General features: G+C 37.6%; 1 protein-coding gene across 1 annotated transcript; it reads right to left on the reverse strand.

Moving 5' to 3' along the window:
• Positions 1 to 531: 531 nt before the first annotated feature.
• Positions 532 to 4,659, reverse strand: LOC110116410 (acetylajmalan esterase). The gene is made up of 5 exons (XM_020849956.2): positions 4,316 to 4,659; positions 2,426 to 2,638; positions 2,186 to 2,334; positions 1,348 to 1,621; positions 532 to 1,000 (listed from the first exon to the last, which is right to left on the reverse strand). The coding sequence occupies exons 1-5, from the start codon at positions 4,581 to 4,583 to the stop codon at positions 768 to 770; spliced, it is 1,137 nt and encodes a 378-aa protein (XP_020705615.1). The 5' UTR covers positions 4,584 to 4,659; the 3' UTR covers positions 532 to 767.
• Positions 4,660 to 19,301: the final 14,642 nt, after the last annotated feature.

Raw genomic sequence — 19,301 nt, forward strand, 5'->3', positions numbered from 1 at the left:
CGTTTGGCGTTCGGTTGGAGATGCCCTAAGGCTTATGCCCTCTAAGATTTTAAGTGTATATACCTTTTAAGGCTTTTAACTTTTGAGATTTTACGAAAACGTGTTTCTTATGCGGCATTTACCTTTAAAGATTTTTGGATAATCCTAAACCTTCTGAAAATTTTTAATGAACAGAGACCCTATCTTCAATACCTGGAAAGTTAATATTGTCATTCAACCCATTCTAATCCGAACAAATTCAAGAAAATACATTACAATTCTGCATTTGAATCCTTCCGTATGTGTCTGAGAATGTTTTATGTGCATGCTTTATCACTGGATTCCTCTCATGGAGACATTCAGACCAACTATAAGTTTGCTGAAATTGGAATTCATATAGTCATGAATTTAATTCAAGCAGCTTCCAATTCAAAAATTTGCTTGAAGATTCGTGCTCAATTTTTTGTAGATATATCAGGTAGAATTTTAAAATAACTCTAACATAGAAGTTTTGAATAAAAAGATAGAGTAGATCTATGAAGAAAGCAAAAGTAAATAAACAAATGCCATCTTTTTTTCATTTGATTTCTTGGCAGTAAACAGAGCTCATGGTTATTTTAGTTTCAACAAAAGAAAATAGAGAAGTTCAGGATATTTTGATCAAATTTACACCAAAATAGCTCTCAAAATCATTAAATTTATTTTAAGATGAACACAATACAAAATTTCACTGTTTTCTTAAATAATATACTTATCTTTAAGCAAATCAAATAACTGTCTGAGAGCTTTTAACACTTCCATATCTCTTGGGCTCTAGCCAATGGGTAGATAAATTTCTGAATCAAATTCTGTGCCATAATCTTGTAAGCTTGTTGTGTCAAATGAATGCCATCCCAGCTTATATACTTTGCAGGATCAGAGCAAGGCCATGTACCCGGCATTCCACAAATCATATTGATGTCAAAATTGTATAGCCCACCTCCACCACAGCAGGATTTCAATAATGAGCTTTCTTCAAAGCCTGTCAAAAATATTAAATATCAAAATTACACTGAATATAAACAACTTTATGCTTTGGTTGGATTTGAGCATCAAAGAGCAATGTTCAAAGCCTTTTATTGATCAAATTTAGTCTATTGATGTGAAAAACTATGAAGTTCATTATCTCTATTATGTGATTAGATGTTGTTAAACACTAGCTTTGATTTCAAACTCTTCAAATCTCCTAAAACTGTCTCATAGCTAACATAGTGATTGCACTTTCAAGCTAAAATTCAGTTAGAAATGAAATAATCATTTTCTTAAAACATTTCTTTTTGAAATAATAATGCATTAGATGATGATTAAATAAGAACTGCTTCAACTTACCAAGACTGGAAGCATTATCAATGAGGGTCATGAAAGCTTCATAGTAATCAGAATACATAATGCTGACTTGAGGATAAGACTGTCCCAAGCTTTGAAGTGCCTCTTGCAGTTTTTTGTTGTGGAGCTTTGAAAATGCGTTCAGATCCTTAATGCAGTTGTTACTATCATAAACTCTGGAAGCTTTGTCTTTATAAATTTCTAAATTGCTTGGAAAGCATCCTATTGGAAAATTTCCAGGCACAATAATATGAATGGCTCCAGCTTCAATCACTTTCTGTCACAAAATATAGCCAAAAAAATTTAGTTAAATCATAATAAAATGTTTGACAAATATCCTCAAAATTTAGGATTTAAATGAAGAAGAAAAAGTATTTAACTTTAATTTTTTTTATAAGATTTAACCTGAATCATGAATAAACCTTGCAACCAAACAACTCCAAAAGGGAATAATTTTATCAAGAGCTTTAAGAGAAATGAATCTTTCTCTGCGAAGTATTGATTCCAATTATTTCTTCATAAAAAGTCTGTAATTTGATGGAATTAAAAACGAGGGAATGGAAATGAAAATTGCAAAGAAATTAAATTGAAATTAATTTTCATTCATTTTGTTTGGTGGAGGAATTAAGTGAAAATATTTTGGGGAAATGACATCCAAGCTAGTAGCCAGTCAAATCTTTCTTATTTACATACCGAACATCTTGATAAAAGAATGAACTAATAAATTTATGTATGCCACAATCAATATATTGAGAATTTAATAAAAGTTTGGATGTTACAATAAAAAATTCTCCTATTTTGGATTTTTTAATTGATCGTAATTAAGAACCTGTCTAATTACCTTTACTGAATCTACTATTTTTTGGATGACTTGTGGAACAAAAGTTGCAACATCCTCTATTGATTTCCCTTGATAGAATGCAAAGCTATAGTCATTTCCTCCAATTTCTCCAAGCAAGAAGAGAGTCCTCTCAAGCTTTTTACTACACTCTGAAAGATTTCTCAGTTAAGGGCAAAATACTGTGAACACCAAATTTAAATTGAATTTACTAAGCTAATTTCTGCAAAAAAGATCAAATACCTTCTCTTGTTGAACAAACGGAGCTAAGATGGGTCTTAAACCAGGCTAGCTGAGCTCCAATAGAACTAGCAGCATACGGCATAACGACATCGCTCGAAATGAAGAAGGACTCATCAAGAGCTGTAGCTCCAGCAACAGCAAAATTGACTCCATTATCGAATTTTGCTTTCTTGTCCAAGTAAGGGTTGATCAGCGAAAGATTTAGAGCAATAGCTGACATTAACAAATGTTGGGAAATAGGCAAACTTATTTCAAACATCAGAGCGAAAAAAGTGTTGGGAAGTAAACAACAAAACAAAGAAAACAACAGAAATAAGCACTAGGATTTAACATGGAAAAATTCAAAATTGGAAAAAAAATTACAGAGCCACACCACACCAAGAAATTCATTATGAAAATGAGAGAGATTCTACATATCTCTCTTCTCCCACACTCTTTTCTTGTCCCTCCTTGCTCTTTTCGTTCATCACTCAAAATAGACAAAGAGACGTTTTTCAATATTTTAAAGGATGCCCTTCAAGTGCTGCATGAAAAATGAGAAATAAAACTGCTCAACTAGACTCACAGCTTTGAGGTATGGAGCATTGTGACAGTCACTCTCTAATTCTGAAATTACCCTCAGTATCATGACGCTACTATTTACAACACCATAGCGCACTTTTATCTATCTCCAACCATAGATTGCAGCGCCGCAGTGCTCGAGTATACTGTGCTGCAGTGCTATACTATTACACGGAAAAGAAAATTATGGGGGCAAGGCCACCGAACCCTAAATAGCAGGAGAGTGCCCCCTTATCCCGTTAATGAGCTCGATCAACAGTATTTAGATCCAAGTCAACAATACAACCAAATTGATCAACCCAATCAGATTCCCCACATAACTAATAAAACGAGTAAAAATAAAAAAAATTAATGCTTAAAAATAAATATTATAGAAAGATTCAACTCTTGTTTCCACTTATATAGATATCATTGTGATTTAATTGTATAGAATTAAAATACTAGTTCTTCTGATACATCATCTCCCTCTTTATAAAAAAGAATTAGGGAAATGGAAAATACAATTAAAATTTTTGTAAGTCTTGAATAAAATAACTCGCAGACAATAAATACAAGGTTCTATCCAAAATCAGTAAGAGGGAGGCTACTTCGCCCACGTCCAACCCCCATGGTGATCTTAACATGAAAATTAACCAGCGACTAAAGAGTTTGGGGTAGCTACAGCTATTTGTAAAATTAGTTGTAGGACTATTGTAAGAAAATAAAATTTATTGAGAACTAGCATGAGTATTATAAATTTGTAATATTCTGAAAAAGCTTAAAGCTAGTTATGTCAATCTAGCAAATCTAGTTATAAAATGCTTCTCTTCATCACAAAAATTTTCAAAAAATAGTACAAAAATTTGTAGCCAAATAAAATTATGATTGTTATCCATAAAACAAAAAAAATGAAAAATGTTAAACTCTAAAGTTTTGTTTGGTACGACTTTCTTACTGCTTCTTACTAGGAGGCTACTTTAAGAAGCAATAAGAAAACCGTCCAAAATGGAGCCTAAATCAGTTTAGCAATTTTTTCTTTTTTCTTGGGGCCAAAGCTAACGTCCACAACTTGAGAAAACATCCATAGGCGCCTCAATATATACCAGAAAAACTCTTGGACAAACCAGCTTCAAATTTGTTGAATGTGCCTTTAAATGAATATAATACATTGAAAAGGAAAAGTATTCAAATTTTGTATTACATTCATCACAAAGTAAATCCAACTGCTCTAAGATCCATCATATAATCATTATGAAATAATGCTGTCATATTAATTTTTTAATTAGTAGCGAGTAGTTCTTAACAACTATTCTAAAAAAAAAAAATTTGTTAAGAGTTGGAAAGCCTCACCGAGATAGTCGATTATAAGGAGGCCGTCAGAGCATCGGCCAGTGGGTTTTTTCTTCAAGCTAACTCCATAGGGAAAGTACCCAACGGGATTGAAGAGACCACTTGGGCCCATTCGGACAAGGTTTCCAGTGTCCGCAATGGAGTCGCCAAAGCTGTATATGGCTTTAATGAAGCAGCCGCCGCCAGGATTGGGGGTAAGCACTGATGATATTGAGAGAGTAGAGAGAAGAAGATAGCAGAGGAAGAAGTAGAAAGACCAGGAGGCCATGAGCTTTTCACTAGTGCTACTGAACAAGCAAAGAGCAGAGGATGGAGAGTAAATGGAGTTTTATAAGAGACATATTGACCTTAGAAAAGAAAAACAAAATTGTGTCAATTTATTGTGAATTTCAATAGTATTCAATTTATTTAAAATTAGTTTTATCTGAAAAAAAGTTATAATACTAATTTAAAAATAAATTTAAAAAAATTTAAATATATTTTAATACAATTTATATTAAAATATTTTAGCATAATATTATTATGCAAATTTATCATTAATGAACTTCAAAATTCTTGAATTTATATTCAGAAAAATACAATTCAAAATATAATATATAACAATAATTTTAGTGTGAATTAAAATTTTTTGAAGCTCATTCCGATACATTTTGCATAAGAATATATATCCAAACTTAACAAAGATTTGTAACACAAAAATTTATATTCAATGTGTAATTTTCGTTAAATAAAAACTAATTATATCTTTTTAAATAAGTTTTGATTTGTAAATAATCATATAAATATATATAGAATTGTAAAAAAGTTTGCCCACCTAAACTTCCCTTCAAGCCAAATGAAGTAGATAAGTAACGTGACAGTCCGAAGTCTGAACAACCAGATGACTGAGTATCCCCTACAAGACCCAACTGCTGAACGGCTTCTTTTTGTTCCACTTGCCCACCAAATATACACTAGAAATTAATTAAAACCTATTTAAATTGTATGATTTTCAATTTATACATAAACTTCACTATTTGCACATCTATTCGTCCATTAAGGAAGTTAGCGGATCTTGTTGTACATAGGCCCACATAAAAAGGAAAGAGGTGGACGGCCTTCGCCGGTCCAATGCCTGTAGGTGGTGATGCACTGAATTTGACAGAGGTGGTAGTTGGCTCTGTGAACGCACAGCACAAGCGACACGCTAGGCCTAGGAGGCATGAACATGACTAAGAAAGTTGCAATGAGAGATTAGGGTAATCAAATCTATATTGACTGACGGTTATGAAGGGCGATATGACTGACAACCAGCATCTTGTGAAGCATGATGAGACTAAGGATGAAGGGTGATAGGATTGGGTGATGTCGGAATGAGATGGTTAGGGGAGGAGATGTTGACTTTATTTGTGACGACTTTCTTACTGTTTTTTAAAGTAGCTATTTAATATAAAAATTTTAATTTTTATACTAAAAAAAAGTTGCTTTATAAAACAGTATGAAAGTCCTCTTAAGCAAAGCCGTTATCTTTTAATTATTTTGATTTTTGAGTGGCTAATTTTAATGAGATCTAAGTCAATAGCTCACAAGACTTTTCTCTCCTGACCCACATTCTTATTGACGCACCAGTTCACTAAGACCTCCATGCCTTCCCGAAGAATTTCTGGCGCAGCAAAAAGGCTTAAGGTCAAATTACATTGGCAACCTAACACACCAACCTTGACCAAAAAGGGTGATGAGTCACACATATAAAGCAATGAATGGCAAAACCAATACATTCATTAAATGAATATGAAAAAGAAATGATTAATATGATGCTCAAACGTTAATTACATACCAACATGAGATGCTATAGAGATGCTCACAAGTACTTCTAGTTGATATACAATGAGCGGCATGCTCCTCTAATATGCTTTCACAAATCTGTTCATTCTTGGTTTGTTTTGAATCATATTTGCTCGAGCTTAAACTATATTTGTTTTGTATAAATTAACCAGATAAGTACTTAAACAAGTCAATAAATATACTCAGAAATGAATTGGTAGTAAATAAATTTCCATGTAGTCATCGCATTAACAAATAACTTTATAAAGCCTTAACACTGCACCAAAAAATCAATCAATTAAGCATAAATCTCGAGCAATTTTTAAGTTGGAAATATTTAAAATTAAATTAAGCGCCACCTAAGCTTTGATTTAGTAAACTTATTGTTGAAATAAATGTAACTATTATGTCATGGAACATTCGCGGCGGTAGAGAGATATAGAGTTTAGCGTTCAAACTTTGTATGAATATCCAGCACAAACATATAATAGAGAGGGGTGTAAGAGACATAAAAGACATCATGATTTTTACATGGAAAATTCAAAAAAGGGGAAAACTATGGTGCATGGCACAGGGAAAAAGATTTCACGAGCGTTTATTGTGATTATAAATAAGGCCATTCCTTTGGGGGAAGGCATTGGCTTGATGCCTCAAATATACATCATATAGAGCACATTACATATTGGAAATTGGAGGACAAGTGATATGAGAGTTGTTCTCAAGAGAGTGTTGCCTTGTTCGTTTGGTTGGTCAGACCATTTGGTTAGACCATAGTTGGTCGACCGTGGTCGAGGAATTTAAGTTGTCGGGCAATGGTGGTCGGAGGGATTGAAGTTGTCAGGCCGCGATGGTCGAAGGGATCGTAGTCATCGGGCCACTAAAGTCAAAGGGATTGTAGTCGGATGACGAAAGTCAAAGGGACTAAAGTCATCGGGCAATGGTAGTTGGAGGAACTTCAGTCATTGGGCAACAAAGGTCAAAGGGGCCATAGTCAGTGGGCCTTAGTCGGAGGCAATGGTGGATGGAAAGATCGTTGTCGATGGGAGACAATGTTCATAGGGATCGTAGTTAGCGGGAAAAGGTGGTCGGAGGAACCATAGCCGGTGGGATAGTAGTCGGGGGGCAATGGTGGTCGGAGGGACCATAGTTGGCTGGCGATGGTGGTCGGAGGGACTGTAGTTGGCGGGTGTCGGCTGTCTCAGGGACTGTTGTCGGTAGGTGACGAAGATTGGAGCGATCATGGTTGGTGGGAGACAATTGTCGGAGGAAACTGTAGTCGGCAGGTGATGGTGGTCGGAGGGACCATAATTGGCCAGCAACAAAAGTTGAAGGGACTTTAGTCGATGGGCCATAGAAGGTTGGAGGCACCGTAATTGATGAGTGATGGTGGCCAAAGTGTGTGTCAATGGTAGCCGAGTGGAGGTTCAATGAAGATCGACATTCGGGCGGAGGTATGGTGGTGATCGACGGATAGGCGGTGGTCCGATGATTGTCAGGTAGAAGTCTTGCAGAGATCAGCTCAAACAATTTGTCGGTGGCCAGATGATGGTCCGACAATGGCCGGCGATTGTCTAATGATGACGGGCGGAAGTCCTAAATAAATTATTGTTATTAACTAATAAATAAATATTGTTCACACTATAAATAATTAATTAAAAATTGATTTAAAAATATATTTTATGAACATTATATATTTTATGACCTCATAAACACATCAACTCTCCTTTTAGTTAAATTTTTTTCTTGATATAATAATTTTTTGAGTTTTCTTATGTTAAAAGCTCACATAAAGTTGTGGGGTCATGTGAGGGTGCTTCATGTTGATTAAAGGAGAATAAATATAATAAATTAAATATTTTAATATAATATAACTTGTTTATTTAAGAAAATGGTTTAATATTTAATTTTTAATATATCAAATTATTTATTTAATTATTTAAAAAATATGATAATTGAACTGACTGGTTCAAAAGAACTAAGGGCGGTTCACCGATTTGCTGGTTAAACTGACGAATTTGACCTGTTCAATCTAATTTGATGTAGAAGCAATTTTTAGAATGAATTGGATCGGTGTTGTGACCAATTCACACGGTTGAATCGGTCGGACTGTACAAGGAGAGAAAATAGGATGAGTCCAAAACAATCATAGTCCACTTTATCCAACAAAATCCTGCACCTAACCCAAAACACCAGTATGAATTCCAGCTAGTCGGCATGAACTCACGCAGATAATCAGAGATGAGCGAACCATCTAATAAAACTGGCAAAACTACATACGCCCTAATAACACGTGTCACGACATCCAAGTAAAATGATCGAACTCCTTTACTGTTACACAAATTGGCTATAATGGCTTTTTCATTCTATATTTCTATATACTGCATAGAAAGCCTATATCAACTTAACTTTGGTAAAGCATGTTTTGAAATTGCAATAATAGTACTCATTTATTTTTCATCTTATATTTATTTAGTGAAATTGCAATAATAGTACTCATTTATTTTTCATCTTATATTTATTTAGCGAAATACTTGAATTATTTTTTATTTTTTTTAATGCAGCATGCATTTACAGTTTGTTGCTTATGACTACTATGGGTTTTTTGCATTTATATTTCAATAAATTTCTCTAACTAAATTAGAATAGAGATTTTGACTTATAAGAATGATATATCATAAAAATAAAATTCGGAATCATATGAACTCCGATCTCATCAAACTTATAGCTGAACTGAACGTCTCAAAAAGACGAACCCAATGTCAACAAATTCGACTCAATCCGAGCCCACATGGAGTCCAAATTGAAGACCTAAGTGCCTTTGAAAAGTTCAAACTATAAATTGGATGACCAAACAGAGTGAGAGAGAAGCAATAGAGTGAGTGAGAGAGAGAGAGAGAGAGAGAGAGAGAGAGAGAAGCAAGAGAGGGCGAGAGAGAGAGAGAGAGAGGAAGGGAGAGAGAGAGGGCGAGAGAGAGAGAGCTGAACTTTTGCATTTACATTCATCTAAATAAAAAGGAGTTTTTTAGCTAAACATTAAGAGAGAGAGAGAGAGAGAGAGAGAGAGAGAGAGAAGCAATAGAGAAAGAGTGAGAGAGGAGAGAGAGAGAAGTAATAGAGGTAGGAAGGAGAGATAGAGAGAGAGAGAGAGTGAGTGAGAGAAAGAGAGATAGAGAGAGAGAGAGAAAGAGAGAAGCAATAGATATAGAGAGAGAGAGGCAATATAGTGAGAGAGCGAGAGAGAGGAAGAGAGAGAGAGAGAGAGAAGAAATATAGTGAGAGGGAGAGGGGGGAGAGAGAGAGGAAGTCAAATAGAGAGAGAGAGAGGGAGAGAGAGAGACGAAGATAGGGAAAGAGAGAGAAAGAGAGGGACAGAGAGAGAGATAGAGATAGAGAGAGAGAGAGAAAGAGAGTGAGAGAATAAGAGAGAAGCTAGAGAGATAGAGAGAGAGAGAGAGAGAAAACCTATATATATATGGAGAGAGCGAGGGAGAGAGGGAGAGAGAGAGAGAGAGAGAGAGAGAGAGAGAGAGAGAGAGAGAGAGAGAGAGAGAGAGATTAACAAAAACTCTTGAGGAATATAGTGATTGAAACTCTCCAGTATCAAAAAAAAAAACTATCTATAGCCCTCTATGCACAAAAATGGGTAGCTTTGTTGAATCTTCTATAGGTATGCACAAAAAAAAAACTTTTTGAAACAACCATATCCAATTCAGCTCCTCACACTCCATCTGCTTCAGCTTCCACTTCTCTCTGTCTACAAAATTCTGCATATGCTTGATTACCCGATCATTATCTCCTTCTATAAAAACCCTATTCAAATCATACATCCACTCAAGAAGGAGTTTATCAATGTAACGAAATGCCAATAATTGCACCTGTGTGTTGTCCCAATGTGTTAAACTCCAACCAGCCGCAGCCACTATCCTTCCAACATTATCACGGATGACAATACCAATCCTCCCTGCATTCGAGTTACACAAAGCTCCATCTATGTTTATTTTCAATCAACCTGAAGGGGGAAGACACCAAGAGAACATATTAGACAATCCAATGGATTGAGGAGTGCCCCATTGCTCCAAGTGGACAGAAAAACTTCTCGGACTAAGAACTTCCATCACTTTAGTAGCCAAAACTGTAGGTGTGGAGCAACTTTTGCCATGCTTGATTGCATTCCTATTATTCTAGCTCTGGAGAACAAAAACAAAATAAATCTAAAGACAACCTTCCCTCTTATCCTCATACTTAGCAACCAAAATCTGTAATTCACCCAAGGATGAGAACCGAGGAGTTACAAAACCCCATTTCTTCAAAAAATCAAGGATATCTCACAGCTGCTTACACCTTGACGTGATATAATCCATATCCTCGACCTCATTGCACCCAGCTAGACAATTTAAATTTACATCAAAACCATGCCTGTATAACCAGTAATTTGTTGGAACAATATCCATGCAATTTCTCCACCAAAACAACTGCTCCCTAGGCCTTAACCTGAGCTTCCAAACAATGTAGGCAGGATCATCATCCTGCAAAAAAAGCCTACTATATACCACCGCTGATATTGTAGAACAAAGAGGATTCTTAATAAACTCAAGAGAGTCAGAATTCTGCCTATCATCAATAGGAATCTCACAAATTCTATCAACAAGCAGCTCACCAAAGCAAAGCATGAGTCTCGGCATATCCTAGCAATTACCTTAGGTAATGAAGTCTGAAACCATCAGATTTTCAATTGCGACAACATCACAGTATGTAGGCCATCCAGAAATTTCCATATCCCATATCCAGATGTCATTAAGAACCTCAATGTTATTTCCATTACATATATTTCAGTGGACCGATCCATGTAAACTACTAGACCCATCACAAAAGATCCTCCAACAGCTTGAGTTCCCTCTTTTCATCTCATACTCCTATAGGTTGTCACCATATTTGTGTCTCAAATACCTCTGTAAGAGCCCTTCGGGCTTACAGATGTAATCCCAAGTGATTCGGGAACGTAAAGGCCCTATCCAATCTACACACGCATGAAATACGAGGCCTCCTATACGTCTTGGTTGAGTTACACCTTCCCAAGAAACATAATGAAGGCTCCTATGTGTATAATCTCTATCCAATAAAAAACTGCAGCACAACTTTTCAATTTCATTAAGAACACATCTTGGAACAACAGTATGAGTCATCAAATATACCAGACTCAGCAAAAAAATAGAATTAATAAGTGTTACCTGTCCAACCATGGATAGATGCCTAACTCCCCAATTCAAAGTGCACCCAATGGCTCTCTGAATTAATGAAGAAAAGTCCTTCATAGTGAGCCTTCTCAATGCCAACTTGATGCCCAAGTAATCCATTTCATCCTACTTACAGCAACCTATTAATCTAACCAGTCAAAACTTTGTATTGGAAGGAGTCCACCTACTGAAGAGAATGGCTAATTTGTTCGTAATTACCCTTTGTCCCATCCACGAACAATAATCCTCAAGAATGGATTTAAACTTCTTAGCATTTGGAATAGAGGCACATAAAAAAAATAAAATGTCATTAGCATAAAGAAGGTGGAAGACAGGAGGTCCCCCACCACTGATTGGAACACCAACTCCATGAATTTTTGATGAAAGAAAACATACATCAGCTCAGAACATAGGATGACAAATAGGGTGACAAAGGCAACCCTTTACGAAATCCACATCCTACAGTAATAGCCTCCGTAAGTTGTCCATTTATAAGAATAGAGAACTTTGGATTCTTTACATAGCTTAGCACCCAAGAATTGAATCTAGAAGGAAATCCCATACGTCTCATAACGATCTCCTGAGTCCTCCAACTCATCTTGTCATAAGCTTGTTCCATATATACTTTCAATGCCATATAACCCTTAGCAGACTTTGAAACTTTAAATTTATGCATCAGCTCCTTCCCAAGCAAGCAGTGATTAGAAATAGAAAGCCCCGATACAAATGCTGCTTGTTCTTCAGAAATCAAACTTGGAAAAACACCTTTGATCTGGTTAACAAGCACCTTTGCAACAATCTTATAGATTGTTTGGCAAAGGCTGATTGGTCTAAACATGGAAAGATGATCAGGGTTCACAACTTTAGGCAATAATACCACCATTGTTTCCTTCCAATATGGATCCATTGTTCTAGATGCAAAGAAGTCCAAGAAACTACTCAAAACCTGCTCCCCAATAATATCCCAATAAAACTTGAAGAATGAAGCCGTGACCCCATCTCTTACAGGAGCTTTATTCCGGCCCAGTGAACATACAACAACCCAAATTTCCTCCTTGGTAACATCCCCATCAAGGATCCCCACAAACTGTGCCAAATAAGTTATTTGGGATTCATGGGAAGGCCACCGATCCTCAACAATGTCTTGCCCTTACCATTTCTGCTCAAAAAAACTATAAATAACATTAGAAATGTCCCTTTGCTCAGATACCACCATCTCATCCACCTGCTTAATGGAATCAATGCACTTGGCTCTCCTCCTAGCCGAAGCCATAGAATGAAAAAAATGTGTGTTACCATAACCTTCCTCAATCCACTTTACCTTAGCCCGTTGCTTTCACCATGTCATAATACGAGCGAGGGTACCATTTAATAATTGAACCTTATACCACAAGGATTTAGTTTGAACATCAATCAACCTAATTGGCAAACATTCCAACTCATGTAGAACCTTAATCTCTTTATCCAGATCCTCTTTCAATTGATTAAGCTCTCTAATCTTGTTCTTACTCCAAAAGAACAATGCCTTCAAGGTCCTTTGGCATTTCTTCTGAAGCTTAGCTGCTTCACTACCCGTGTCCTCCACCCTCCATTTCTCCCAAACCAAATGCCAAGCTTTAGGAAAGCTTGCCCCAACATCTTCAAACTTTATCCAATAAGAATAGGCCCTCTTCATTTCACCTTGAACAGAACAAAGAATGGGGCAATGGTCTGAAGCTAGTATAGTGAGATGCTTAACTTTCAAGCCTTGAAAAGAGTCCATAATTACAGAACAAATAAGGAACCTATCCAATCTTGAGAAGATCTTGCTCCTCACATCCTTGTTATTTGTCCAGAGGCAGGACCCATTAACCCAGGATCAATCAAGTAGTTTTTTAACCAGCACCTGGAGAAAGATTAAAGGCCTTACCGCCTTTCTTATCCTCCTGAGACATAATACAATTGAAGTCTCCCCCCACCAATAAATGGGAATCTAATGTATGATATCTTGAAATGTCCTCTCAAATTTTCCTTCTACTGTATCTATCTTTGTCACTATAAACCATAGTAACCTCCCAATCAATATCATTAGCCATAGTAAACTTCCCCATAATACACTATCTAGTTTGAAATAAAACATGAAAAGAGACTTCTGTAGTCTTCCATAACACAAGTATACCACCAGCTCTACCAGTAGCCCGTTGAAAAACAAATTCCCAATCTCTCCCAGCAAGTCTGTCAATATCTTTTCTACAAAAAAATTCCATTTTAGCCTCAAGCAAACCCATGAAACTAACCTTGTGCTCCCTAATGAGGTATCGTAAGTAATTGCCCGTCTCCTTCTTATGAGCACCTCTACAATTCCAACACAAGAGACTAAACATTATCCACCAATGGGAATGAGTCCCTGCCACACATTTCTACAAAAAAATTACCTTGCCCTTGAACCAAGGTCTTATCCCCCATATCCACACCAATAACCTACCTACAACCAGAATTATCAATGACATTAACCAAATGTTCAATGGTTGGTGGAGCCAAATCTTCCTTTAACACCTTGCTTCTTCTAATTCCAGGCAATTTCTACAAAGGCCCAAAATGTTTGACTTCTGTAGTGAACCAGGCTTTAGCCTTTCTATCAAGCTTATCTTTAGCCTTCACCACCTTAGATTTATTGTCGGAGAGTTTTAAAACTTTGGGGACCAAAAGCTGTGAAGGAGAGGCCACGGGACCCCTTCAGTTTCTCAACTACTTCAGCCCTTTGCATCGAGAATGGGTCAAACCCCCTGTACCAACGTGGCCTCCACCCGGCTGCTCACTGTTTTGCGCACAACCCCAACCATCAACATGCATCTGAGGCTCAAATAAACCTCCATCATCCCTTGGAAATCCCCAGTACCCAGCTAAAGATTTCCTGTTCTGTAACATTTCCACACCTTCTACTTCATCAATCAGGCCATCTGCTTGCACTTTAAAGTCAGCTATATCGTCACTAACCAGTCCCTTACCCATAGCATTTAGCCCAGTCTTAATCTCACCAACAGGAGTCTCATCCATAGCTTGATTCTTATCTACGTTACGTGCTTTAGCAACTTCCCTCCAAATAGCTTTCCTATCTGTATTTGTAGTCGGACCAGTTTGCCTAATATTAGATGTTTGTGATTTGTTTCCAGGTCTACCAGAATTGGGTCACCTTCTCCGAGTAATGATTGTCCATTCCCCATAATCATTATCAACAACCTTAGAAATCCCATCAGACAAACCAGCTCCAGTAATCGAGTTACCACTGCATACCCAATCTAACATCACATCTTCACATGCCCAAATTTTGCTAACCCAAACTGTTCCTGCAAAGGAATATTCTTCCTAACCTGTTGCATAGGTTGATTAAAAACCTCCTTACAGCCATCAGCCTTATGACCCACCTTACCACATTTCAAACATGTCAAAGGAATCCCTTCATATTCAATTGGTTGGAAGAAGGTTCCAACCAAACCGTGAGCCCACAATCCCTTAGGAAATTTCTTCGACAAGTCAAATCTGATACAAATACGTGTAAAGTCACATCTATTCCACATATTGGTCTGCTCATCCATGAATAACGGTTCACCAACACCGGCAACCAACCTTGCAAAGTTTGCCTCATCCCAGTACTCCAAAGGCAAGTTTGGAAGTCTAATCCAAACTGGAGACGTAAACTTCCTCATCGATTTGGAAAATAACCCTGTAGTCCATTATTCTACACCAATTATTTGGCCTGCAATGTACCATGGTCCCCCAATCAAGACATTATCCCTTGCTTCCACATCTTCAAACCAGCATAAGAAGCAATCTGATCCCAAATGAGTGATTTGAGTTAAGCCAAAATGTCCCCACTTCCTTTGGAGTTCATTCTAAACCACCCAAAACGGCACCCGTCGTCCCAAGAGGCTATCAACTAGTGCTCTTCTAAGTTTTTGAACATTCCTCTTGCCTTATTCAGGTAAAATTTTATCAAGCCATCCTCCCGCAGGAAATTTTAACATCATCATTTAGATTCAATACAACTGGCATGGTCTTCTTCTAAGTATTTATTACAGGCCAAATCTCTTCCCTATTTCTTTCAATTAAGCTGGAAGGTTCATGTCCCTGATGTGTGGCAAGGTTATCATCTGGAGCATTTCTACGAACACCCAGTGTTCGTACAGGAGCATTAACAGAATCACTACAAACAGTATCTACCCGTTCATCCCTAACTGACATTTCCTCATCATGGATCTTACTACAACTAGCAACACCACAAATAATATCAAAATTAAGTTGTGGCCTATCCATATCAACATTCATACAATCATCATGAGCATCCCGAATCAAGGAAATATTACCCAGATCTTTTACAATTCCAACATTACCAAACATAAACTATAGCTTATCTGGTTCAAACATAAGGTTATCCAGAACATTACCTACCTCAAAAAGTGCACCAAAGGTAAATCAATCCATTCTCTCCAAAATTTAGAATTTGAACCTACTCAGCATTAACAGTCATCTCGTCTTGTGCATTTGAGCTAACAGCTTTCACCTGGAACATCAGTCTAGCATTAGCATTGACCTCCTTTAAGAATTACTCAACCTCACTTCCTCCCATAACCTCCATAACTTCGTCCAAATCGGATGAAACATGCAGCTCCACATCTTGGTCCACCATTTTAGCATTCAACTCCATTTCCACCTTCTTGCTGGATGCGGCAACATGACCAACCATCATCTCTGATGTAACAGAACAACCCGACCTAGAGCCCCTATCTCTACCCGGAGATCTAACAGGCCCTTTTCCATTGTCCCCAATCACCTCGCAAGGAATAGCACCTTGCTTTGCTGCCTTAACAGAAGCAACATTGCCTCCCGATCTTACATTTCTAGTCTTAGCTAGAGACCGGACATAGACAAGCTGCCTTTTCTCAGCTCCAATATTTGCCAAACCATTCAACCCCATTAATGAGGACCGCCTCTTGCTAGAAGGCCCTCCGCTATTCACAACACCAGCTCCCAAATTACTTCCCCCAGCAACATTCCTCCCTTCATCACTTCTACTAGACCTAGACTAAGACCTCCTCCCACCACCAGCTTCCCTACCTCCGCCATTCCTTGTCGAATGACATGGGGGTTATTGCCAATCACCGACACCATACCCTACGAGCAAGCATGATCCGATCATAGCAGTTGGATCACATCCCCGAGAGAAAAAACTCCCAAGAAAAATCACGTGAGAGAGAGAGAGAGAAGAGGGGAGATATATATATATATATATATAGAGAGAGAGAGAGAGAGAGAGAGGAGAGAGAGAGGGGAGAGAGAGAAAGGGAGGGAGAGAGGGAGTGAGAGAGCGAGAAAGAGTCAGAGAGTGAGTGTGTGTGTGTGTGTGTGTGTGTGTGAGAGAGAGAGAGAGAGAGAGAGAGAGAGAGAGAGAGAGAGAGAGAGAGAGAGCAGAATATTTGCAATTGCATTCATCTAATGAAGAAAATACATGCTAAAAGAGAAAATCTAAAGGACAACCGGCCCCTCAAAAGAAGATAGGCAGCTATCTTTCTCAAGAATACCAAAAAAATCTTTTGAGGAATACAATGATTGAAACTATATCCAGTGTACAAAAAAAGAACTATCTATTTCCCTTTATGCACAAAAATGGGCTGCTTCGTTGAATTTTATATAAGTATGCACAAAAAATACTTTTTGAAACAACCTTATTTAATTCAGCTCCTCACACTCCATCGGCTTAAGCTTCCGCTTCTCCATGTCTACAAAATTATGCATATGCTTGATCACCCCAACATTATCTCCTTTAATAATTACCCCATTCAAATCATACATCCACTAAAGGAGTTTATCAATGTAACAAAATGCCAATAATTCCACCTGTGTGCTGTCCCAATATGTTATACTCCAACCAGCCGCAGCCACTAACCTTCCACCATTGTCACAGATGACAATGTAAAATCCCCCTTGCATTCAAGTTAAGCAAGGCTCCATCTAAGTTTATTTTCAACCAACCTGAAGGGGGAGGACACGAAGAGAACTTATTAGACAATCCAAAGGATTGAGGAGCGCTCCGTTGCTCCAAGTGGACAGAAAAACTTTTGAGACTAAGAACTTCCATCACATTAGTAGCCAAAACCGCAGGTGAGTAGCAACCTTTGCCATGATTGATTGCATTTCTATTATTCCAGCTCTGGAGAACAGCATTACAATAAATTTGAAGCCATCCCTCTTGTACTCATACTTAGCAACCAAAATCTGTAATTCACCCAAGGATGAAAACCAAGGTGTCACAAAACCCCACTTCTCCAAAATATCAAAGATATCCCACAGCTGCTTACACCTTGACATGATATGATCCATATCCTCAGCCTCATTGCATCTAACTGGACAATTTAAATTTACATCAAAGCCACGCCTGTATAACCAATAATTTGTTGGAATAATATCCTTGTAAATTCTCCACCAAAAAAGCCACTCCCTAGGCCTTAACCCTAGCTTCCAAACAATGTAGGCAGGATCATCGTCCTGCAAAAAAAGCCTGCTATATACCACCGGTGATATTGTAGAACAAAGAGGATTCTTAACCAACTCAAGAGAGTCAGAATTCTGCCTATCATCAATAGGAATCTCACAAATACTATCAATAAGACCCTCTCCAAAGCAATGCAAGAGTCTCGGTCTATCACAGCAATTACCTTCGGTAATGAAGTCTGAAATCATAAGATTTTTAATTGCAGCAACATCATAGAAAGTAGGCCATCTAGAAATCGCCCTATCCCATAACCAGATGTCATTAAGAACCTCAATATTCTGTCCATTACATATGTTCCAGTGGACTGATCCATGTAAACTACTAGCCCCATCACAAATAATCCTCCACCAGCTTATGTTCCCTCTTTTCATCTCATGCTCCCAAGGGTTGTCACCATACTTGTGTCTCAAACACCTTTGTAAAAGCCCCTCAGCCTTACAGATGTAATCCCAAGTGATCTGGGAATGTAGAGGCCCTATCCAATCAACACACGCATGAAATCCGAGGCCTCCCATTCATCTTGGTCGAGTTACACCTTTCCAAGGCACATATTGAAGGCTCCTATGTGTAGAATCCCTGTCCCATAGAAAATTGCGGCACAAATTTTCAATTTCATTAAGAACACATCTTGGAACAATAGTATGAGCCATCAAATATACTGGACTTAGTAACAAAATAGAATTAATAAGCATTACCCGTCTAGCAATGGATATATGCCTAATTCCCCAATTAAAAGTGCACCCAATTGCTATCTGAATTAAGGAAACATAGTCCTTCCTAGTGAGCCTTCTCAGTGCCAACTTGATGCCCAAATAATCAATTTCATCCACCTTGCAGCAAACAATCAATCTGGCTAGCCGAAACTTTGTAGTGGAAGGAGTCCACCTACTGAAGAGAATGACTGATTTGTTCGTATTAACCTTTTGGCCCAACCATGAACAATAATCCTCAAGAATAGATTTAAACTTCTTAGCATTTGGAATAGATTCACCTGCAAAAAATAAAATGTTGTCAGCATAAAGAAGGTGGGATGTAGGGGGTCCCCCACCACTCATTGGAGCACCCAACTCCATGAATTTATGATGAAAGAGAGCAGTCATCAGCTCAGAACACAGGATGAAAAAATAGGGTAACAAAGGGTACCCAAATGGAATCCACATCCTACAGTAATAGCCTTTGTAAGCTATCCATTAATAAGAATAGAGAACTTAGGATTCGTGACACAGCTTAGCACCCATGAACTGAATCTAGGAGGAAATCCCATACGTCTCATAATAATCTCCAGAGTCCTCCAACTCATCTTGCCATAAGATTGTTCCGTATCTACTTTCAATGCCATATAACCCTTAGCAGACTTTGAAACCTTAAATTTATGCATCATCTCCTGCCCAAGCAAGCAATGATTAGAGATAGAATGGTC

This window comes from Dendrobium catenatum, unplaced genomic scaffold (genome assembly GCF_001605985.2).
Source record: "Dendrobium catenatum unplaced genomic scaffold, ASM160598v2 fragScaff_scaffold_82, whole genome shotgun sequence".
Lineage (NCBI taxonomy): Eukaryota > Viridiplantae > Streptophyta > Magnoliopsida > Asparagales > Orchidaceae > Dendrobium > Dendrobium catenatum.

What these genes read in the sequence shown, in the direction of transcription:
- LOC110116410 (XM_020849956.2), bottom strand. Translation starts at nt 4,583, where the DNA reads ATGGCCTCCTGGTCTTTCTACTTCTTCCTCTGCTATCTTCTTCTCTCT. An exon ending in CCTTATAATCGACTATCTCG is followed by an intron (nt 2,639 to 4,315) that starts GTGAGGCTTTCC and finishes TGTTAATGTCAG; the next exon opens with CTATTGCTCTAAATCTTTCG. An exon ending in AAATAGTAGATTCAGTAAAG is followed by an intron (nt 1,622 to 2,185) that starts GTAATTAGACAG and finishes ATTTTGTGACAG; the next exon opens with AAAGTGATTGAAGCTGGAGC.